This window comes from Pagrus pagrus (genome assembly GCF_965226575.1).
Source record: "Pagrus pagrus genome assembly, chromosome: 6".
Lineage (NCBI taxonomy): Eukaryota > Metazoa > Chordata > Actinopteri > Spariformes > Sparidae > Pagrus > Pagrus pagrus.
This window is the reverse complement of record NC_140190.1, coordinates 25745331-25763270: the sequence shown is the minus strand read 5'-3', so window position 1 is coordinate 25763270 and position 17940 is coordinate 25745331. Positions and strand designations below refer to the sequence as shown.

Sequence of the window (17940 nt, the reverse complement as noted above, 5' to 3'; positions counted from 1 at the left end):
TTCCATTATTGATTGAAATGATCTCTTATCAGGTCCAGCTTCAGATGAGGACTACACTGTGTGCATACAACGAGAAGACAACCAGAGCACATGCCTCACACCAAACACAACCACTCTGCTTATTTTTTCACTGAAGTGCCCTTTTGAACATCACATCTTATTTGTCTTGCATGACACTTTTGCTTCTTCAGTTGTCCTGCCACACTTTTCACAGCAGATGTTTCATAAAGAACAACTTGAATCCCATATACACTGTAAAATGATATAATATTCCGTCTCTAAATGAGGAGAGGAAGTGGCGTGCACAGCAAAAGGCACAAAGACCTTCCTGTAAGTTTCTCCAAATCTCGGTGGCTGGTTACTAACAAGAAGGATTTTCCCGTTTGAATGTAGCCTCATAATAGATTTTCTAGGAAGTGCAAAGTTTGCCAGGAAATCTGTACAAAATGCCAAAAAGGAGACCATCTGGAGAACCTGATATGAACTATACAAAGTCCATTTTTGTAGTACTGATATTTCCCCCCTGCCATCCTCCCTGCAGTATGTTGGAGTGTGGCTAGTACTGAGCCTGGTTGTTGGCATTTTAGATTTCGAGAAGAGAATATCCTTCACACTGCTCTTGCTTAGCATCAAAGTGTTTGGATCATGCTAACTTCTCTGACCCTCTGGATCTTTGTCAAGAGTTTTGCAACAACACTTACAACAATGACCTTAAAGGGGCTCTGTTGAACTTCTGTGTTGTGCTGGAAGCCTGTTGTTAGTTTTAGCAGACTCCATTTCTAAACTAATGTGATCTACTGTTAATGTTGCTCTCTGTTAGCAGAGCAGAGAGAGGCACTGAGACGAGGCACTCGACACCGTGCATAAAGTGGCATCCTTTGGACTGTCAAGGAAAATCACAAAGAAACCCACAGTCCAGCAGCGTTAAGCAATTTAAACAAATCGTCCACAGGCTTGTATAGGCAACCGAGAGAGACGGGGAGCGATGTCACATTATCCACTCACAAATGCCCAATAAAGAAGTGATTAGTACATGTAGATTGCTGCAAATTGTTACATTGAGATTATTTTAATAGATAATGCTTCCCCCATTCTGTGTGCACAGTTGTGGGTCAATTATTCTCCTGTGGTAGACAGAAAATAGAGCTCCCAAAGGAGAAATGATAAAGATTAGCCAATAGCAATACATTTCAATGACATCAAACATGACATCTCATTACTCTGGTTCCAGGGGATTGAAAAGGTGCCAGAGAGAAGCTTCAACATTGATGAGAGTCCCAACAAAGGAGAAGTGCAGTGGATATTTAAGTTGCAAACTTTGTTCCCCAAAGGACTGAATGATGAGACTCTATGACATGTCATGCTCCAGGTGTTTTGGGTTTTTATAGCCCTGTTTATGTTTCAATACAAGTAATAACTGTAATATGATTACACGGCCTGTGAAAGCTGCAAGGTAGATGTTTTCATTCATCAGATGTTCTTGTAAATAAACTCGATTATGTTTTGTGGAGTCTAACTTGTTCCCGTTTTACCTTCATTAAATTTTCACATGTGGAACATAATGTGACTGACTGTACACGTCACTGTCAATTATTAAGAGACACACTCACAGGAGAAGAATAGGCCAACACCTGTGCACACAGAATGGGCAGAGCATTACTTAAAGGTTAAAGGCTAAAGCTGCAATTATTAGTCATTTTACAAAACAAAATTTAAGTTTAAGTACCTTTATGCAACATAAGAAAAACAAATACAAAACTATTTTACATAGTGGAGTGCAGAGGATGAATTGAGGAATCTCACAGCCTGAAGAACGAAGTTGCTCCGTGGTCTGAAGGTACGGCAGCAGACACTTCTGTATCTTTTGACCAATGGCAGCAGGGTGAACCGACTGTGGCTGGGGGTGGGTGTTGTATTTAAAATCATTGTTTGAATCACTCCTAATGGAGGTCCAGAGGGACTGAAATGTAAGTATGAACAATAAATTGATTCTGAGCTAATACAGTGTGCAGGCTCTTCTTTTCTTACAACTTAAGTGATATTTTCCAACACACCTGTATCTGAGATAGCTGGATGTGCGAATATCTCCTTTGAAAAAAAAAAGTATTTTAGGTTTAAACAGAGAATTGCTTGTGATTTGGTTACAAAGACCTGATTATCTACTTGTCTCTTTTTCATTCTAGTCATTCATTGTCATTTTGCCTCTTGGCTGCACAGCTGCTCTCTGAAAAGTAGGCTGAGGCTGGGCCAAAGGAAGCTGAGACATAACATCTGACTGTATGAACACTGAGCTGCGTTTAATTCCCAAGAAGGGAGGAAGGCACTGGGCTGCATGCCCACACAGGGACCACTTGCTCTCCTTTTGACACTTGGTGGCTCTGTGGACAAGGTTTCCACAAAGCACTTAATGATTAGGTAATCCTGCACCTGATGGTCTATAGGCTGAATTATAAAGCACTTTGTCACCTGGCCAGGGTATATAATGTGATCAATATTAGAACTATTAGAAAATAGGGTGCAATTCTCCAATGAGTTAGTGTCTTTGCACAGATGTACTTTTTATGTCCTCATTCCATGTCGAACTTGTTCACTGCCTTGATAGGAGGTTGGAGAATTTCATAATAGATTAGAGAAAGCTATTTTTACTGTAAAGCTATTTCCTCTAATGACTCTACTGACTGCAACGAGCTTCCTGGTAGAAGCAGAAATGAAATCTATAAGAGGCAAATATAATGCACACTAATCTAACAAAACTGCAACATATTCATATTGTACTTGGATGCATCACTGATTTTTAAGCAGATCCAGCCACATGTAGAGTCACGAGGATCAGTCCAGAGGAGAGACTGTGAAATGAACTTCCTCCTCTTGTCTCTTCTCCTCATCTTCACTATTGTTCACTAACTGTCAGTTGCCATGGCAGTAGCATTAGAAACTCTCAGATAGGCCGCCGAAAACCATCAGGAAGGCCATTCATGAATGTCGATTTGACTAAATACGCCCATTATACCTCTTCATGACTCTGTGGTAATAGCCCCAGAGATAGATTATACACAATTTATATACCTTGCAAAGCCACCAAAGTCTCAATGTGCGATGATGATCTGGAGGTCCAGTCTGAGAGCTGCAGGTCGCAGATTTGCAGTTCTCTCCTTGTTGTTTTTTAATGTAATTGTTAAAAGATAGTGTCAATCATATCCCGGTGCGCTCTGGAAAATCAATGTATTTGGTCTAAATGTAAATATAGGCTGTAATAGAGTGCTGTGAAAATGAGTCCTAAAACCTGGAAATCGATTAGTATTTTTGCACATCCGGTTCCCTTGTCTCAAAGTCAATGTTTTTTTTTTATTGGCTTTCGGTTAAAAGCCTGAAATAAGGTCTGTGGTTACCACAGGCTTAAGATATTTATATGTTTTGTTTTACGACACAAAAAACGGCAGTTGCTAACAAGTGGCTAAATGAGACTACAGACATTGTCTGGAACATTGAACGTCATCACAAATAGTAATACGACACTTAGTGGTAGTGATTAAGTGATGGTTTACAGCCTAACGATAGATTTTTTACTTCTAGCGATTTGATTTATGCTTCGAAAATCAAAAAAGTGGTGTTCATTTTAGAAAGATTATCTTGCTCAACACAATGTGTAAACTTGTGTTTGACACAGAGCTTATGTCTTCGATAATCCAAAATCCAATTTCAATTCCAATTCGTGTTAGCCTACAAAAATACGTCATCCCTGCAGTGTTTGATTTTTCAACCACTGAAACCAACAACCACAGTTTTCCCTCTAACCTTAACAAGCAGATAAACATAGAAAAAGAACAGAGAAGCGACCCCCTTAAACAAAAACCTGCCAAAATATGCCAATCATACCAGCCTGAAATGTAGCCTTGCACTAATTAAATTCAAATGACTAACATAAACAACTGCTGACAGCCCTGGTGTGAACATTTCACTCAACCCAGTGCTTGGAGGTGATAGCCACTGGATGCTTAATGGCTCTGTTTGTGGCGAGAAAGCAGCATATGGGTAATGATGATTTGATGGAGGGAGAGGGAGCGAACGTCAACTCAAGGCAGACAAGTCAGGACAAAATGACCGAAAATAGTAGTCCGATTAATTTATCCAGACTATTGTTTACTTGTGCATCGCCAAAAATCCTCAGGCTGATTGAGCGCCATAGGAGCTCAAGTACTCATCCAACCTAGGCCCAGACATTCATGACTGTGTTCTTTTTTCATCCCAGGCATCGCAGCCAGGAATAACTCTCAGAGAGGAACTGACAGTGAGAATCCAACGTATTTTCAATCCGCTGTCAGGAAGCAGTCTGTAGCTCTGAGATGAAGAGTGGCAGCGGGATGTGAATTCAATGGACTGCATTACTGTCAGGCTCAAACGATTATAATGACAGAAATGGAAATGATGGTATTTTTCCTTTTAAAGGCATCTCAGAGTGAGGATCTGACCACACAGAGAAAGGAGGAATTAAGGGTGGTGAAGTACAAATTGTAAATATTGATTTCTATCTGAATCGAGAGAAAGTCACTCTCAGGGGATCAGTCAGTTTCTGCTCTGAAGACTAGGAGGATAAACTGAAAGAGACTGGTGACATCTTAAATGGACAGTGATCTTCATCACGGAAGTCCTCAGTCTTCTGTCCACCCTGTGTCTGTTTGGTATTAGGGAGTTCACATCAAATAAATTTCATTTATATAGCCCAAAATCACAATCACATTGCCTCAGTGGGCTTTACAAACTGTACAGTGAACGACATCCTCTGTCCTTAGAACCTTGATTCAAGTGAGGAAAAACTTGAACAGAGGGGAAAATGAAAAGATGGAAGAAACCTCACTTTTAATGATCAACCCTTGTTGATCATTAAAAGTGTCAGAATTTGAAGGTAGCTCCAAAAAATAGGGGGCAGCATAACCGCTCGCTGCTGCTAATCACACTCTTTGCTCTAGCTATCTTTGGCTGTAGCGACTAGCTGTAATAAGCAAGTAGCTCAGTAACCCGTGGAGCTAAGTGGCCCAATTAGCTGACTGTCGTCTGCCTGCACTGTGACTCAGGATTACAGGGGGGAGTCACCGTGGTTTCCCGGGCTCAGCTCGACCGAACTCCACCACCTCCCAGTGAATAGGGCTGGGCGCCACACTGGGGCTGAACACAGCCTCTGACACCTCCAGATGCCAGTTGTAGGACAGGAGATACAGTATGGAGGTGATTTACAGCATCTCCAAGACTCCAAGGAGGAGAAGACACAGCAGGTGGGGACAGAACGATTTATTTCGACCAAACCAGAGGTGATTGTTGAAAGACAAACCGAGACTGTTTTAGTAAGTTTTATTTTGTTTATGTGTGTTTTATGATGAGTCAATAAATTCAGGTGGATGGTGCATGGTTATATTTTTCTGTTTAGTAAGGAAAATAAGTGTGAAAATATCTACTGTCTTAACATCTTGTGAGTTTATTTTGAATCTTACTAGACTTAATAGTAAACGTACCGCTCTTACATCTCTCAACTGAAACTTTGGAGGCTGTTGGACCATTGCCTGTGGTACAAAGAGGTATTATGGGACAGGACTCGCTGGGCTAGCTTGTTAGCATGCCTACTTCAGTTTTCTTTTCATTTTTTTTTTTTTTTTTATGTTTCAAACTAAAATTCTGGCCATATCTTACACAATTGTTTCGTTTAAAGGAGACACATTTTAATGTTAACTGCAAATCTCAAAGAGTGTTTATCAAAATCATGTCAGTGTAACCCAAAAAAGGCAGCTTTCCAATGGGAAAATGCCACGTGGATCACATACTTCTGGATCTCTAATGATGCAGTTACAGCAAAATTCAGCTTTCTGGTCAAGGTGCTCCTGTCTCATCCTGAAAACCTCTGTCAAACTGTCAGTAATACGGGTATAAGAGCAGCAGAATGTGGTGCATATGGTGGTGTGATATCTGACATTTCTTTGTTAACTAAGCAGACAATTGCGTGGTCACATAACACAACCCCATAGGTGTAGGAACAAAAACAAAACAAAAAATCGAAATAATAAACACATTTTATGCAGTGCACAGTATTTTACTCTGTAGATGTTGTATCCTGTTCTGAAATATGACACAGTACAATCCAGGATGATATAGAACAGGACAAGACACAAACAGGTACATGGGTTAAAGGATAACTACCGTTTTTTACAACCTGGACCTTATTTCTGGCAAAAGATATGGTCATTTACTCACCCAGATAACTTTGGTGTCATTCGGCGTCGTTCGGACGAAATTAGATCCAGTGTAGCGGCGATATATCCATATAATGGGAGAGACGGGGCAGCGACACACAGCCTCTATATAACGCATTATCTGCCACGAAACTAGTTAATTTCATCAATATTTTGTTACGATATGCTAGCGCTATTAGCCTCTGAGTCCGGGCTCGTCCGTTATCAACATCCGGGGTCAAACTAGCAGCAGCAGCTACAGGTAAACAAGGCGCGCTGTCGCGGGTGCGCGCGCAGCTCAGAGACGACATCTTCCAGGTCAGAGGTAGTAGATCAGCCTACAGACCCCGGATGTTGACAATAGACGAGCCCGGACTCAGAGGCTAATAGCGCTAGCATTTCATAACAAAATATTGATGAAATGAACTAGTTTCGTGGCAGATAATGTGTTATATAGAGGCTGTGTGTCGATGCCCCGTTACTCCCATTATATGGATATATCGCCGCTACACTGGATCTAATTTCGTCCGAACGACGCCGAATGACACCAAAGTTATCTGGGTGAGTAAATGACCATATCTTTTGCCAGAAATAACGTCCAGGTTGTAAAAAACGGTACTTATCCTTTAAGCCTTAGTTATCATTCCCAATACATTACAGATCAGATTGCAAACATCTCTCATATTATTGTCAAAATTACAAGCATTTTGGCGAGGTCTGTAATTTGTCTCAGTGGACTGCTGCCAAGAAAAACAGAGACAACAAGTGGAACAATGCAAAATGGGAAATTACTATAATGATGCCATTGCAGCTGACTTCCTACTTTAATGTGTGGTTAGAAGCTTGAAGTTGATTGTTGATGATCTGTAATTGTAGTATCTGTACTGAAGTCCTGCAGATTAATTGTACTCCCCGCCAACAATGATAATTATATGTCCAATGAATAGTTAACACTATCATGGTTGATAATTCTTAGTACAGCCCTTAAAGGCTTGAGATCCTTGCTTCACCACATAAGATGAATCCTTTTCAAGTGACATTTTGAATAAGATCAAGTTACTTTCATGGTCACTGGCCAAAGCACACCATTAGCATTCAGCATGTGCACACTCTGGCTCTAACTGCAAGTCCTCCACACACGACTGCTACGTGACTACAAAAGATGAATACAAACTGTCTTTACGCAGCATAAAAGTGAATGATTGTGATTCCCATCCTTCCTCTCGCTACAGCGTACAGTGACGGTGCTGCAGACTGTACACAGTAGCGCTGACCTTCTCACTATATACTTCAAGTCTGGACATTTGGAGTGGACAGCCTTGGCATATATCTCTTGACTACACTCAGAAAATCATCAAACTGCGAGTGAAGTGCAGGGAAATCTGAGCGAGGTTACAGTACATTGGTATCCTCCTGAGGAGATTATCAATTTGCAGCTACTGATTCAAGACCGAACTTTTGGAAAATATAATGAAACAAGTTAACATAGTCACCACTTCCTTATAAAAACGGTTCAGTGTTTCAGCGATCAGTGACATTCACAGGAACAGTGAGGAAAAGAGAACGAGGGTAGATGAGAGTAGATCATTTACAGAATCAGACTCATAAAGATTTGAAGTAGATTTGGTTTAGACTTTGTCCTGCATAGTCCTCATGGCACATTATACAATGTTTTGGCTGCTGCTTTGGGGTTTGAACAATATAAAACTTTATTAAACCAATCTGTCTGTCTGTCCTTCTTTATCAAACAATGTGTATTGGCATGAAAGTGGATCTCCATTATTGCTGAAGGTACAATAAGGCAAACATATTACTGATTAGACATATAAGAACTTATTATCTGTCAGCTCAGGTGCACGACAGCACCTCCAGGAGGAATCTCTTGACATTACACACCAAAAGTAGAGTTATTTTCTCTAATTCATATTTTACACGAGTTTTATGGACATAACATCTGCTTTATGCGTGAAATAGTCATAAGTTTATAGTCCTTCAAGAACTTCAATAGTGATATTAATATGGAGGAATTAAAGGGGAAGTTCAATCAAATGAAAAGAGAGAAAAATTAATACAAAATTAATACACACGTAATAACGATATTTTCGCTCCATTTCAAGTTGTGTCAATTATATATACTGTATATATATATATATATATATATATATATATATATATATATATATATATAACCACTGACGCCATCTTATTTGCCTGTAGCTATTTTATTTTTCCATGTAGGAACCTTTGAACGTTACACTTTCTTTTCCGCCGGCGGACTGTGTTGGTAGAACATTCAACGCCGTCACCTGACGTCGCTTCCTCCCCACGTGAAACGCTCAGTACATGTGAGGAGCAGCGTCCACATCCATCCGCAGCAGGTTTCTTCACGTTTGAAGGCTATCAGAGCACATATTGTCATCTTATGGTTATCGATAGCAGGACTATGGAGTCAGCAGAGGAGGAGTCGCTGCTCGGAGAGGAGTCAGAGGAGGAACACAGCGAATTATCGGACAGTGAGGTGAGTGGACTGTTGTCATGCTAACATTGGCTAATGTTAGCCAGCCAAAGCTAACAACTGTGAAAACTATCCAAACTAAACGGTACAAATGATACCACCGCCTTGCTCAAGTTATAGTGAAATTGCCTTACTTCATTTTACTGTTATTATGGTTTTGTCTATTGTGCCTGTGTCTACACAGTGACTGTAAGTGTCTTTAGTTTCACACCAAGATACATAATATAAACTTAAACAAGTTTTGTTTTCTTTAGCTTCAAGAAGCATTCGCAAAGGGGTTGTTAAAACCAGGAATGAACGTCCTGGTGGATGAAGCCAAAAAGTTTGTCAACAATGCGGTGAGTGAACTCATAACAAATCTCAAAATGTCCGTATTGAATTTGGTGTATGTCTGTGAGTGGTTTGCGATGACATGTAACACAGAAAACACATGTTGTAATGTCCTATGATGAAACAACTGTCTCTTGTGTATGTTGTGATGCAGGAGGGTATGAAACAGTGCCTTGCTGACTTCCGTAGAGATCTTCCCTGGATGGAGAGGTTAGACATGACCAACCTGCCGGCTGAAGACGTCCTTTCAAAAGTGGAAGGGAAAGTTCCAAATGTGACAAATGGAGATGTCAACGTGGACGATGATTTCCAGAGGGAGATGTTCTTGTGAGTGACCGTAACTTGATGTGTTTGTTGAGTTTGGTGAAAATGTGATGTCATGTTTGACTAAGCGGTCTCACCATAATCTTCACAGAGTAGCTGTTGTGAAGCTTTGTTGCACGTATCACCATCTTCCTCTGCAGATGGAGTTGTAACACTCAAATGTACCTTTACGGACTTGTCCATGTTGACTTTAGAGGTCATTCCTCAAACAATGTTCGGATGGCACTGTAATTGTTGTCTGTGTCACATAAAAATGTTTTAATTACTACCAATAGACAACTTGGTTCAATCCTTTAGTGTTTTTCATGTTTTCTGCAAGTAAACATACAAAAAAGTTTTTTATTTATGTTTATTGTGGTTATTTTTTTTTCTGAAAAATACAGAATCACACAATTTTTCCGTCTTTGTTAAAAATACTATGTCACCATTATAGTGTATAAACAAGTCCTTTTTGATCTGTTTGTTTTCTTCCAGCTACCGGCAAGCTCAAGCTACAGTCCTCAATGCACTGCCCCTCTTAAAAAAGAACGGCATTGCCACCAAGAGGCCTGATGATTACTTTGCAGAGATGGCTAAGTCAGACCAGCACATGCAGAAGGTTAGTTGTTTCTTTATCACAAATCTGTGTTGACACAAAAATTCCAACCTAATTTTATGTTTTCATTTGTGAACCTTAAGTTAAGGGAGATGTACTGAATAGCTTGACGTATGAAATGTACCATTGTAAACATTATTTTGGATGATGGAGATTAGTGTTGTCAAAAATATTGGTAATGAATATAAGAATCCGTTTCAGTATTAATTTTCCACAGTATTGAAAGTGATTCCAGCTGTGCCTTTTCGCTCCCTCGAGCGCCCTTTCTGATGAGTTGACACACAACGCTGCAGTGTCCATATAAGCACACGTCCTCCCGCTCTTCTGACATTGTCAAAAGTAAATTATCTTAAATTGCTGTTGTGCTTAACACACAATACACAATACTTATATAGATTATATTTATCTTTTGATAAAAATCAGCAATCTCCCGTCAAATTCTTTTCTCGTGGTATCTCGAATATTGATATTTTTCCAGGTATCATATTGAAGGTAGAAATTCCATTATTGTGAGAACAGTAATGGAGTCATAGTGAGCTTTTGTTCTTGTCTGTAGGTGGTGTCTGATCTGCATGGGCAGTTGACATTTCATTACAGACACTGGTTCAGCACAGCTGCTCTTTCTTTCCATCAGACTTTCAAATATTGCCACAAACAAATGTTTTGTCTTCCCCTGTTCAGATCAGGAAAAAGCTGATTGAAAAGCAGATGATGATGGAGAAATCGGAGAAGGCCAAGAAACTGCGCGAGCAGAGGAAATTTGGCAAAAAGGTTGGTGTCTGTTCTTTACTTCTGTTTTTGTTGTTTGAATCATTTTACTGTAATTTGTTCATTAGAAACAATCAGCAGATATTGAAACAAATGGAAACAATGTTGTCTACTGAACGTCACCCTGACACAAATGTTCTTAAAATGACCCTTTTAAGATGTAGGATATAGATGCCTATTGTGAACTAGAGGTCTGCCTTCACACTGTTGATCATTGGTGTGTAATGGTGATGGGAAGTATGTAAATATTATCTTTTAATTCGAAAAATTCACATGAGTTTATGATGTGTGCCAGGTCCAAGTAGAGGTGATCCAGAAGAGGCAGAAAGAGAAGAAGGCTATGATGAACGCTGTGAAGAAATATCAGAAGGGTGAGATTTTTTGTTTTATTCAGTCTTTGTTTTTTGTAAAAAAAAAATAACTTTCAGAACTTTCACTGCACATACAATGCTGAAAAATGTATAAAATGTAGAAGGGAATTGCTGCAAATAGCTATTCCCATTGTTATGCAAAATATGAATGTGTGACTGAGAATGTTTTCAAATTGAGATTTAAGATGTCTGATCCTCCCCACTCCAGGAATGACCGACAAACTGGATTTCTTGGAAGGAGACAAGAAGGCGGGTAAAGACTCTTCTCAGGGACCCAAGAAAGTGTCCAACAAGAAGGGGTGAGTTGTTACATTTCAGCTCTGCACACTGCGATCATAAATATCAAGCGTGGGATCTTTTTACTCTAAACACTAAAATTTTTACTGTTATTTTGGCAGCCCCAACTCCAAGAGAAAATACAAGGACCAGAAATTTGGCTTTGGAGGCAAGAAGAGTGGGAAGAAGTGGAACACCAAGGAGAGCTTCAATGATGTTTCCAGTTTCCGCGCCAAAGTGGCTCACGCAAAGGGCGGCAAAGGAGGGAAGAAAGGCAAAGGAGGAAAACAAAATGTGAGTCACACACACATAAAACACTGAATGACTGATTTACTGATGTAATAAATGTAGAAAATTTGTCAAAGGAAATTATAAAGTTACTATAAAAACTGTAGAGAAGCTAATTTTTCCCTACTTTGTTCCACTTGTTTTTCAGAAACGCCCAGGAAAGTCTGTACGCAAGAAGATGAAGTCCCGCTCTTAAGAACTGGATGAGACTGGTCGATATGCTGGACTTGAATCTTGCTTCTGCGCAGGATGTCCCACACCTGCTCCCCAGTCTCTCCTCTGTATACACCAGGAGGTTTTTAGGAGAACTTTTCTTCAACACTTTTTTGTACAGTATGGCTTCTATAAAATGTGTCTGGATTGATGTGGGGAACCCTTCAAGCCACAGAGAGACGAAGAAAGACGTCCTGCCGTACTGCTGAGGTAGTTGTTTAAAGGACATGACTGGTGAAGAAAAAGCCTCCCTTTGTTGGAAAGGTTAACCCAAGAGTGGACTACATACCTGAACTACAATGTTGTTATCCCAAAAAAAAAAAAGAGAGAATTTGAATGTTAAAAAAATGTTTAATGTCTTTTCCTCTTTATAATTTGTTCAAGATCAGTTTTTATGGTCTGAGGACATAATTGTCTCTGAAGTGGCTTTAAAGCTACTTTCTGTGATAACACCTCAGTATCTACACCGACCTCTCTGCCGTCTTATTTACGCCGTGTGCTCCTGTTTGGTGTGTTTTATTTTTTCTAACTCGGCTCCTTGACACATCTATTCTCTCCCATGTGACATGACATTTTATAATATTGAACAGCTGTTAGTTTTGCCCTTTCCCATTCACTGATATGATTAGTATGTGATGGGGAAAAGGTGCTTTGTATAGACCTGTGCCAGTTTCCCCTGCAAGACTTTTTTCTTGTTAAGATGGAAATGCTTCTGTTGATGACACCTGTATGTTTGTATGATAAACAAATAAAAATCTGAACACAGGCGCTCAGTTTTTGTCAGATTTACTTTCTGTCTTGGGGCAGTTGGATGAACGCAGGGCAGTTTCTTGGTGTATGGTCACATCCGTGCTGAATCGGTGGAAATTCAACCTCCTGTCGTCGTGATTTGATGGAATCTAGAGAAAAAATAATGGAGAGAATTAGCACTTGAGTAAGATCTTAAAAGAAAATTGAATTTAATTAATCGTTTAGTAAGACCAGAAAACATGTTCATGTGGTTTCTTTGGGTATGATTCTTGAAATAAAAACAATATTCAAAACTCTAGAAATGATGCAGAACTAAATTTGAATCAAAATCCAAAACTTATGCTGCTTAAAATCTATAGAAAGCTTAGGTTTAACAATGTGTTATTCTTTCATTCTATTATTCTAGTGTCTTAGTTTTCAGATTTCTTATCTATTCCTACTGGGTGTTCCATATTTTATTAATTACAGTTGAATTATATCAAACTGACATTTTTTGGGATAATAACATTTATTTTTAAAAAATGAATCCATACTCAGTTGTCCACTTATAGAACTGCCCCTGCATGTTAAAATGCAAGATCTTAAAATTCATAAACAACATCTTTATTGCAGTTAAATATTCCATATTTTAGTACTCCAGATTTCTATAGCTTTGTAGCCTACTGGCCAGATTTACTGTCAAAGCTTTTTACTTGGATGTGTTGGTGGTGGCAACAAGTATTATTATGCGTAACGATTTGCACACAGATCCAGTCCAAAACCCTTAACAATCAACATGATGTTAATTTTATTTTGTAACATTTTCTAGATTTTGAGATTAGGTGAGGTCAAGTTCATAGTTTAACTTCTGTCCCTGAATTACTTTTAGGCTCTCTGCTTATATTAAGATCCTGTAGCTTCAGTGCAGGCTCTCTGTTTACAACACCACCTTGATGTCCAGCAATTTGTTTTTTAATTCTTGTTAAACTGTCAAAGTGATGTTTTCCTTACCAGTGATGCTGACAGCCATCCTATCTCCTGACTCTCAGTCTGTGGCGTTTCATATTTCTTGGTGGGCTCCTGGCGGGCTTTGTGAAAGGCCTGGATGAAGTCGCTGGAAAAGAAAAAAAGTATACGCACAATCAGTAACACAGACGCTCTGAAACATTTACTGTCTCTAACTGCTTCCTCCTGTTTGGATTCTGTTTGGGGCCTGGAGTAATGTGATACTGTGTTTAACTGTTTATCCAGAAGAGAAGAGCAAAACATTTTTAAGTCAGGTTTCACTGGAATCATTGTAAACTTACAGTCTGCGATCACTTCAGGTGGTTTCCTGCACATGGGCCTTTCTGACAGGATGTGTACTAAGAAGAAGACGCACACATTGTAAGACATTTAGGCAATGCAACATCTATACACAGTTTAATGTAACAACAGATTGTATAACTGGTACGACCACATATTTTCGGTTATGTTGTTTGTCATTTTCTGCTTTTTCAAACAACTGAGCTTCCTTTTTTTTCATATTTGGAAGTAGTGTCTTTGTTTATTATTTATTAGCTCTGTGTATATCAGAAAATGAAACTGCTACTTATTACAGGCTCAAAGTAACAATAACTTTCTGGAGCGCTTTTCGAAAACAGTATTTTTAAAATGCTGTTCATACATAAACCAGAGCAAAGCAATGAAAGGCGTGTGGAAAAGAGACAGATTGTCGGCAAGGCCAGTTTTACAGGGGCAGTTATAAATATACATTTAAATAATAAACTTTATTTATATGGCACCATTAAAAGCAAAGTGCTTTGACAATCAAGCAAAATCAAGAAACTCAGGAAGACAGTATAACAGAATAAACACTCACCAGTCAAGCCAAACACAAGGAAGCCTAGTGTAAGGTGAGTTAAAACAAGAAGGCAGAACAGAAAGCCATGAAACAGGCAAAATCACAGAAAAGGGAAGAGGGAGAGAAAAAATGAATGAAATGAATGAATGAATGAAAAGATTGAAAGATGAAAAATCAGTTTAAAAAGGATGACTTCACATAAAAGCAAGTCTATAAAAGTGGGTTTTAAAAGAAGTTACTGGTGTATAGATATACAAAGAAATAGAATGAATAAAAGAAACAGACTAAAGCATCAGAATTCACAATGTAAAGCAGCTTTATAGCCTACAAGTGTTTTAAAAAAACATCTGTCCCAGTGAATCTGTTGACAGTGAAGACAGAGGATTATTCAAGCAAACTAACACCTTTTTTGTGAGATAAACAAAGAAGTAAAGTTCAGCCTATATTTTGAATTCTTTCAGAACCACTGAAAAAGAAGTAACTGTCGACCAGTGTTAGTGTTACGTTCCTGCGAAGAAAACGAGTCGGCTTGAGCACCACAGTCTTTAGAGGAGGCATTGCGTGTGTGTGTGTGTGTGTGTGTGTGTGTGTGTGTGTGTGTGTGTGTGTGTGTGTGGAGCAGCACGGAGCAGCTAACGTTAGCTTACGTTTGCGGTGCGGATTGATGCTGAACTCCGTGTGGAGTTTCTGGTGTCTCTGCTCTTTCCGTATCGTCTCAACGTGGATTGCGTTTTGATGAACCACATCTCGCTCCGCTTTCTTTTCGTTTCCTGCCATGTTAAAAAAACAAAACAACTCAAACCGACACCGTTAGCCGGTAAAACAAAGCTGCTCTCAGTGTAGGGGCTAATATCTGATTTCGTTACCTAGCAACAGTAAACACGACCTCTCGCTGTAGTAACGTGACTCGAACACACGGTGGAGCTGCGCGCTCAGACATGGTCCTGGTGGAGGAGGAGAAGAAGCCGTCATTCATTCATTCATGGTAGTTATCTTTTATACTGCGTCATTGATCCAGAGCTGCTACTGTGAAAATACTCCACTACTGGTAAATGTTCTGCATTCAAAGCCTTAAGTAAAAGTATGCAAGTATTACCAGAAAAAAATATTTAAAGTTTCAAAAGTAAAGTGGTCCCTGTCAGTGTTGTACTAGTATATGCTTTTGTACTATTATGTGCATGTTGCATTTTACTGCTGTAGATGTCTGAGGGTGAGCTCACTTTACTGTCTGGTAGTTTCACTGACATCATGTATCATCTCTATAAGATCATCATATGTTTGTAGCATGTGATGGAATGTAACTAAATACATTTACTCAAGTACTTTATTTGATCTGCTTGTAATTTACTTCAGTATTTCCATTTTCTGCTTCTTTATACTCCCACTCGACTACATTTTGGAGGCAAATTTTGCATTTTGAACTCCACCGCATTCATTTGATAACTTTAGTTACTAGTTACTTTGCAGATTACATGCTGCATCTGAGCCAAAGAAGTGCATTTTTAAATTGAACTAATTTATTTTCAATAAAATTTAAAACACACTGATTCGGATAGTCAGAAAAATGCTGAATATCAGATCAGTAAATTGATTGACCAACAGTATACAGTATAAATGTATACATACATACATGTAAATATAATTTAGTGTGACAATGTTTTTTCCAGCAAATCCAAAACATTTTATTTAGTTTATGATGTAGGACATTTTTCTCAACACCCAAAGAAACACTTAATCATGTAGTTATCTGAAACATTCAAATTCCACATTTCCGAAAATCTGAATTTGGAAATAGATGTTTTTCACTGGAAGGGTATGAAAAAGTGAAGAAGTAAAAAAAATACTAAAAATGGAAACAATTAAGTAAAGTACAAGTACTTTGAACTTGTTAGTAAGTACAGTAATTGAGTAAATGTATTTAGTTACATTCCAGCACTGGCTGTAGATGTCTCAGCTACATTAAATCATCAGTTAAATCTTCACAGCAGCAGAGACAAACCTTTAATTACCTTAACTTTAACTTTTTTGTCTCAAGTGCATTCAAGACATGTAACCTAAGTAGTTTTTCATTTCTTTTCTTGTTTCTTTCAGGTGTTCTGGTCTTTGCTGTGTTTTTCTGTTCTATTCAGCCTGAAGCCCTTTGTTGCATTATTATTCTCTTAAAAATATTCTCAGAAGGTGTGAATAAAAATCACCCAGAAGAGCCAGAAAGTATATTAAAATCTCTTAAATTGGTGCGAGACAAGAACTCAACTTAAATATTTATTTAGCTCCTGCAACCCTTGTCTTCAACTCGAGCTTTTCTTTCGTTTCATATCTGTAATCACTTGTCAGAAAAGTAATCAGAATGATGCATTTTGCCCACAGAGAATTGAAAAAATAAGGGAATTTATAAATATGTCACATCAAATATTCCATCGTTTTCTTTAACTCTGCTTCACAGTAAACATATCCTGGTTTACAGACAGACATCAGCAATAAATTCAGCATTAGATCCAGAAAATCTGCAACAATCAAACTCATTTTTCTTACTTTGGGAACTGTGTGACGTGAATTTACAAATCCTGGGCATATCTCATCTCTCAGAGCTTTGCGGTCTTCCCGCTGACTTCCAGAATCCATTTGTTCATCCTAATATGAGCTGCAAATCACTACTGTTTTGCGCCATGTTGAAAATCTTTGCCTGGAGCACACAAACCCATCAAAGTGCAGCGGAAGAGCGCCGAATGAACAAATCTATCCAGACTGAGAGAAAATGTAGCCAAACTAGTACAGTGTGATTTATGTTTTTAACTTACACATGTTATCTCAGGGCGATGGAGGCATTTTTTTCAGCTTCGCTCACCAGGACTGTCTGCTGCATGTAAGTGTGACTTCTGCACAAACACACACACACTTTCACTGCATGTGCACAAGCCTGTACGGGTGCATGTTTGTGTGCGTTTCCCGCTGAGAAACTTTAAAGAAAGTAACACCGACTCCCCAGCTGACCAGTGACCTTGTGATGGTGCAGTGTGTGTAAAAGAGTGGAGTGGCGTTTCTTCACATTGTCTCAGAGCACACTCGACCTCCCCTGTTCTCACACACACATAAATAACAGGACTATCAAATCTTGCAAACACTACTTATGGTTGGGTGGTTGCTGAGGGTGTGCTGATATTCTTACAAGGCTGCAGTGGCAATCCTTCTCACCACTCCCCCCCCTTTACATTTCATTTCTCTTTTCCCCTCCACCTCTTCCTCCAGCCTTCCTCCTCCTCATCCTGCCCCATCTGCTCTTCTCCGACGTCTTATTTTATGGACATTGTCTTTGTTGGTCGTGTGAACTCTTTGTGTGTGTGTGCTTCTTCTCACAGTAACAGACAGCTTAATAAAGGCTGAGATGTTCGGCTCTTGGATCCCGTCTCATAACCTGATTCGAGCTTTATTAGCCCTGCGTGAAAGATATAATGGAAACAGGTAATAACTCA

At 39.1% G+C, this 17940-nt stretch overlaps 2 protein-coding genes across 2 annotated transcripts; one reads left to right on the top strand and one right to left on the bottom strand.

The window, feature by feature from the left end:
- Positions 1 to 8519: 8519 nt before the first annotated feature.
- Positions 8520 to 12664, top strand: ebna1bp2 (EBNA1 binding protein 2). The gene is made up of 9 exons (XM_084355959.1): positions 8520 to 8736; positions 8988 to 9071; positions 9218 to 9390; positions 9862 to 9985; positions 10664 to 10753; positions 11046 to 11121; positions 11330 to 11420; positions 11520 to 11691; positions 11834 to 12664. Exons 1-9 carry the CDS (start codon positions 8641 to 8643, stop codon positions 11879 to 11881), a joined length of 954 nt encoding a protein of 317 aa, XP_084212085.1. The 5' UTR covers positions 8520 to 8640; the 3' UTR covers positions 11882 to 12664.
- A 3-nt stretch (positions 12665 to 12667) lies between these two features.
- Positions 12668 to 15351, bottom strand: cfap144 (cilia and flagella associated protein 144). The gene is made up of 3 exons (XM_084355960.1): positions 15118 to 15351; positions 13639 to 13991; positions 12668 to 12797 (listed from the first exon to the last, which is right to left on the bottom strand). The coding sequence occupies exons 1-3, from the start codon at positions 15245 to 15247 to the stop codon at positions 12669 to 12671; spliced, it is 612 nt and encodes a 203-aa protein (XP_084212086.1). The 5' UTR covers positions 15248 to 15351; the 3' UTR covers position 12668.
- Between the last annotated feature and the right edge of the window lie 2589 nt (positions 15352 to 17940).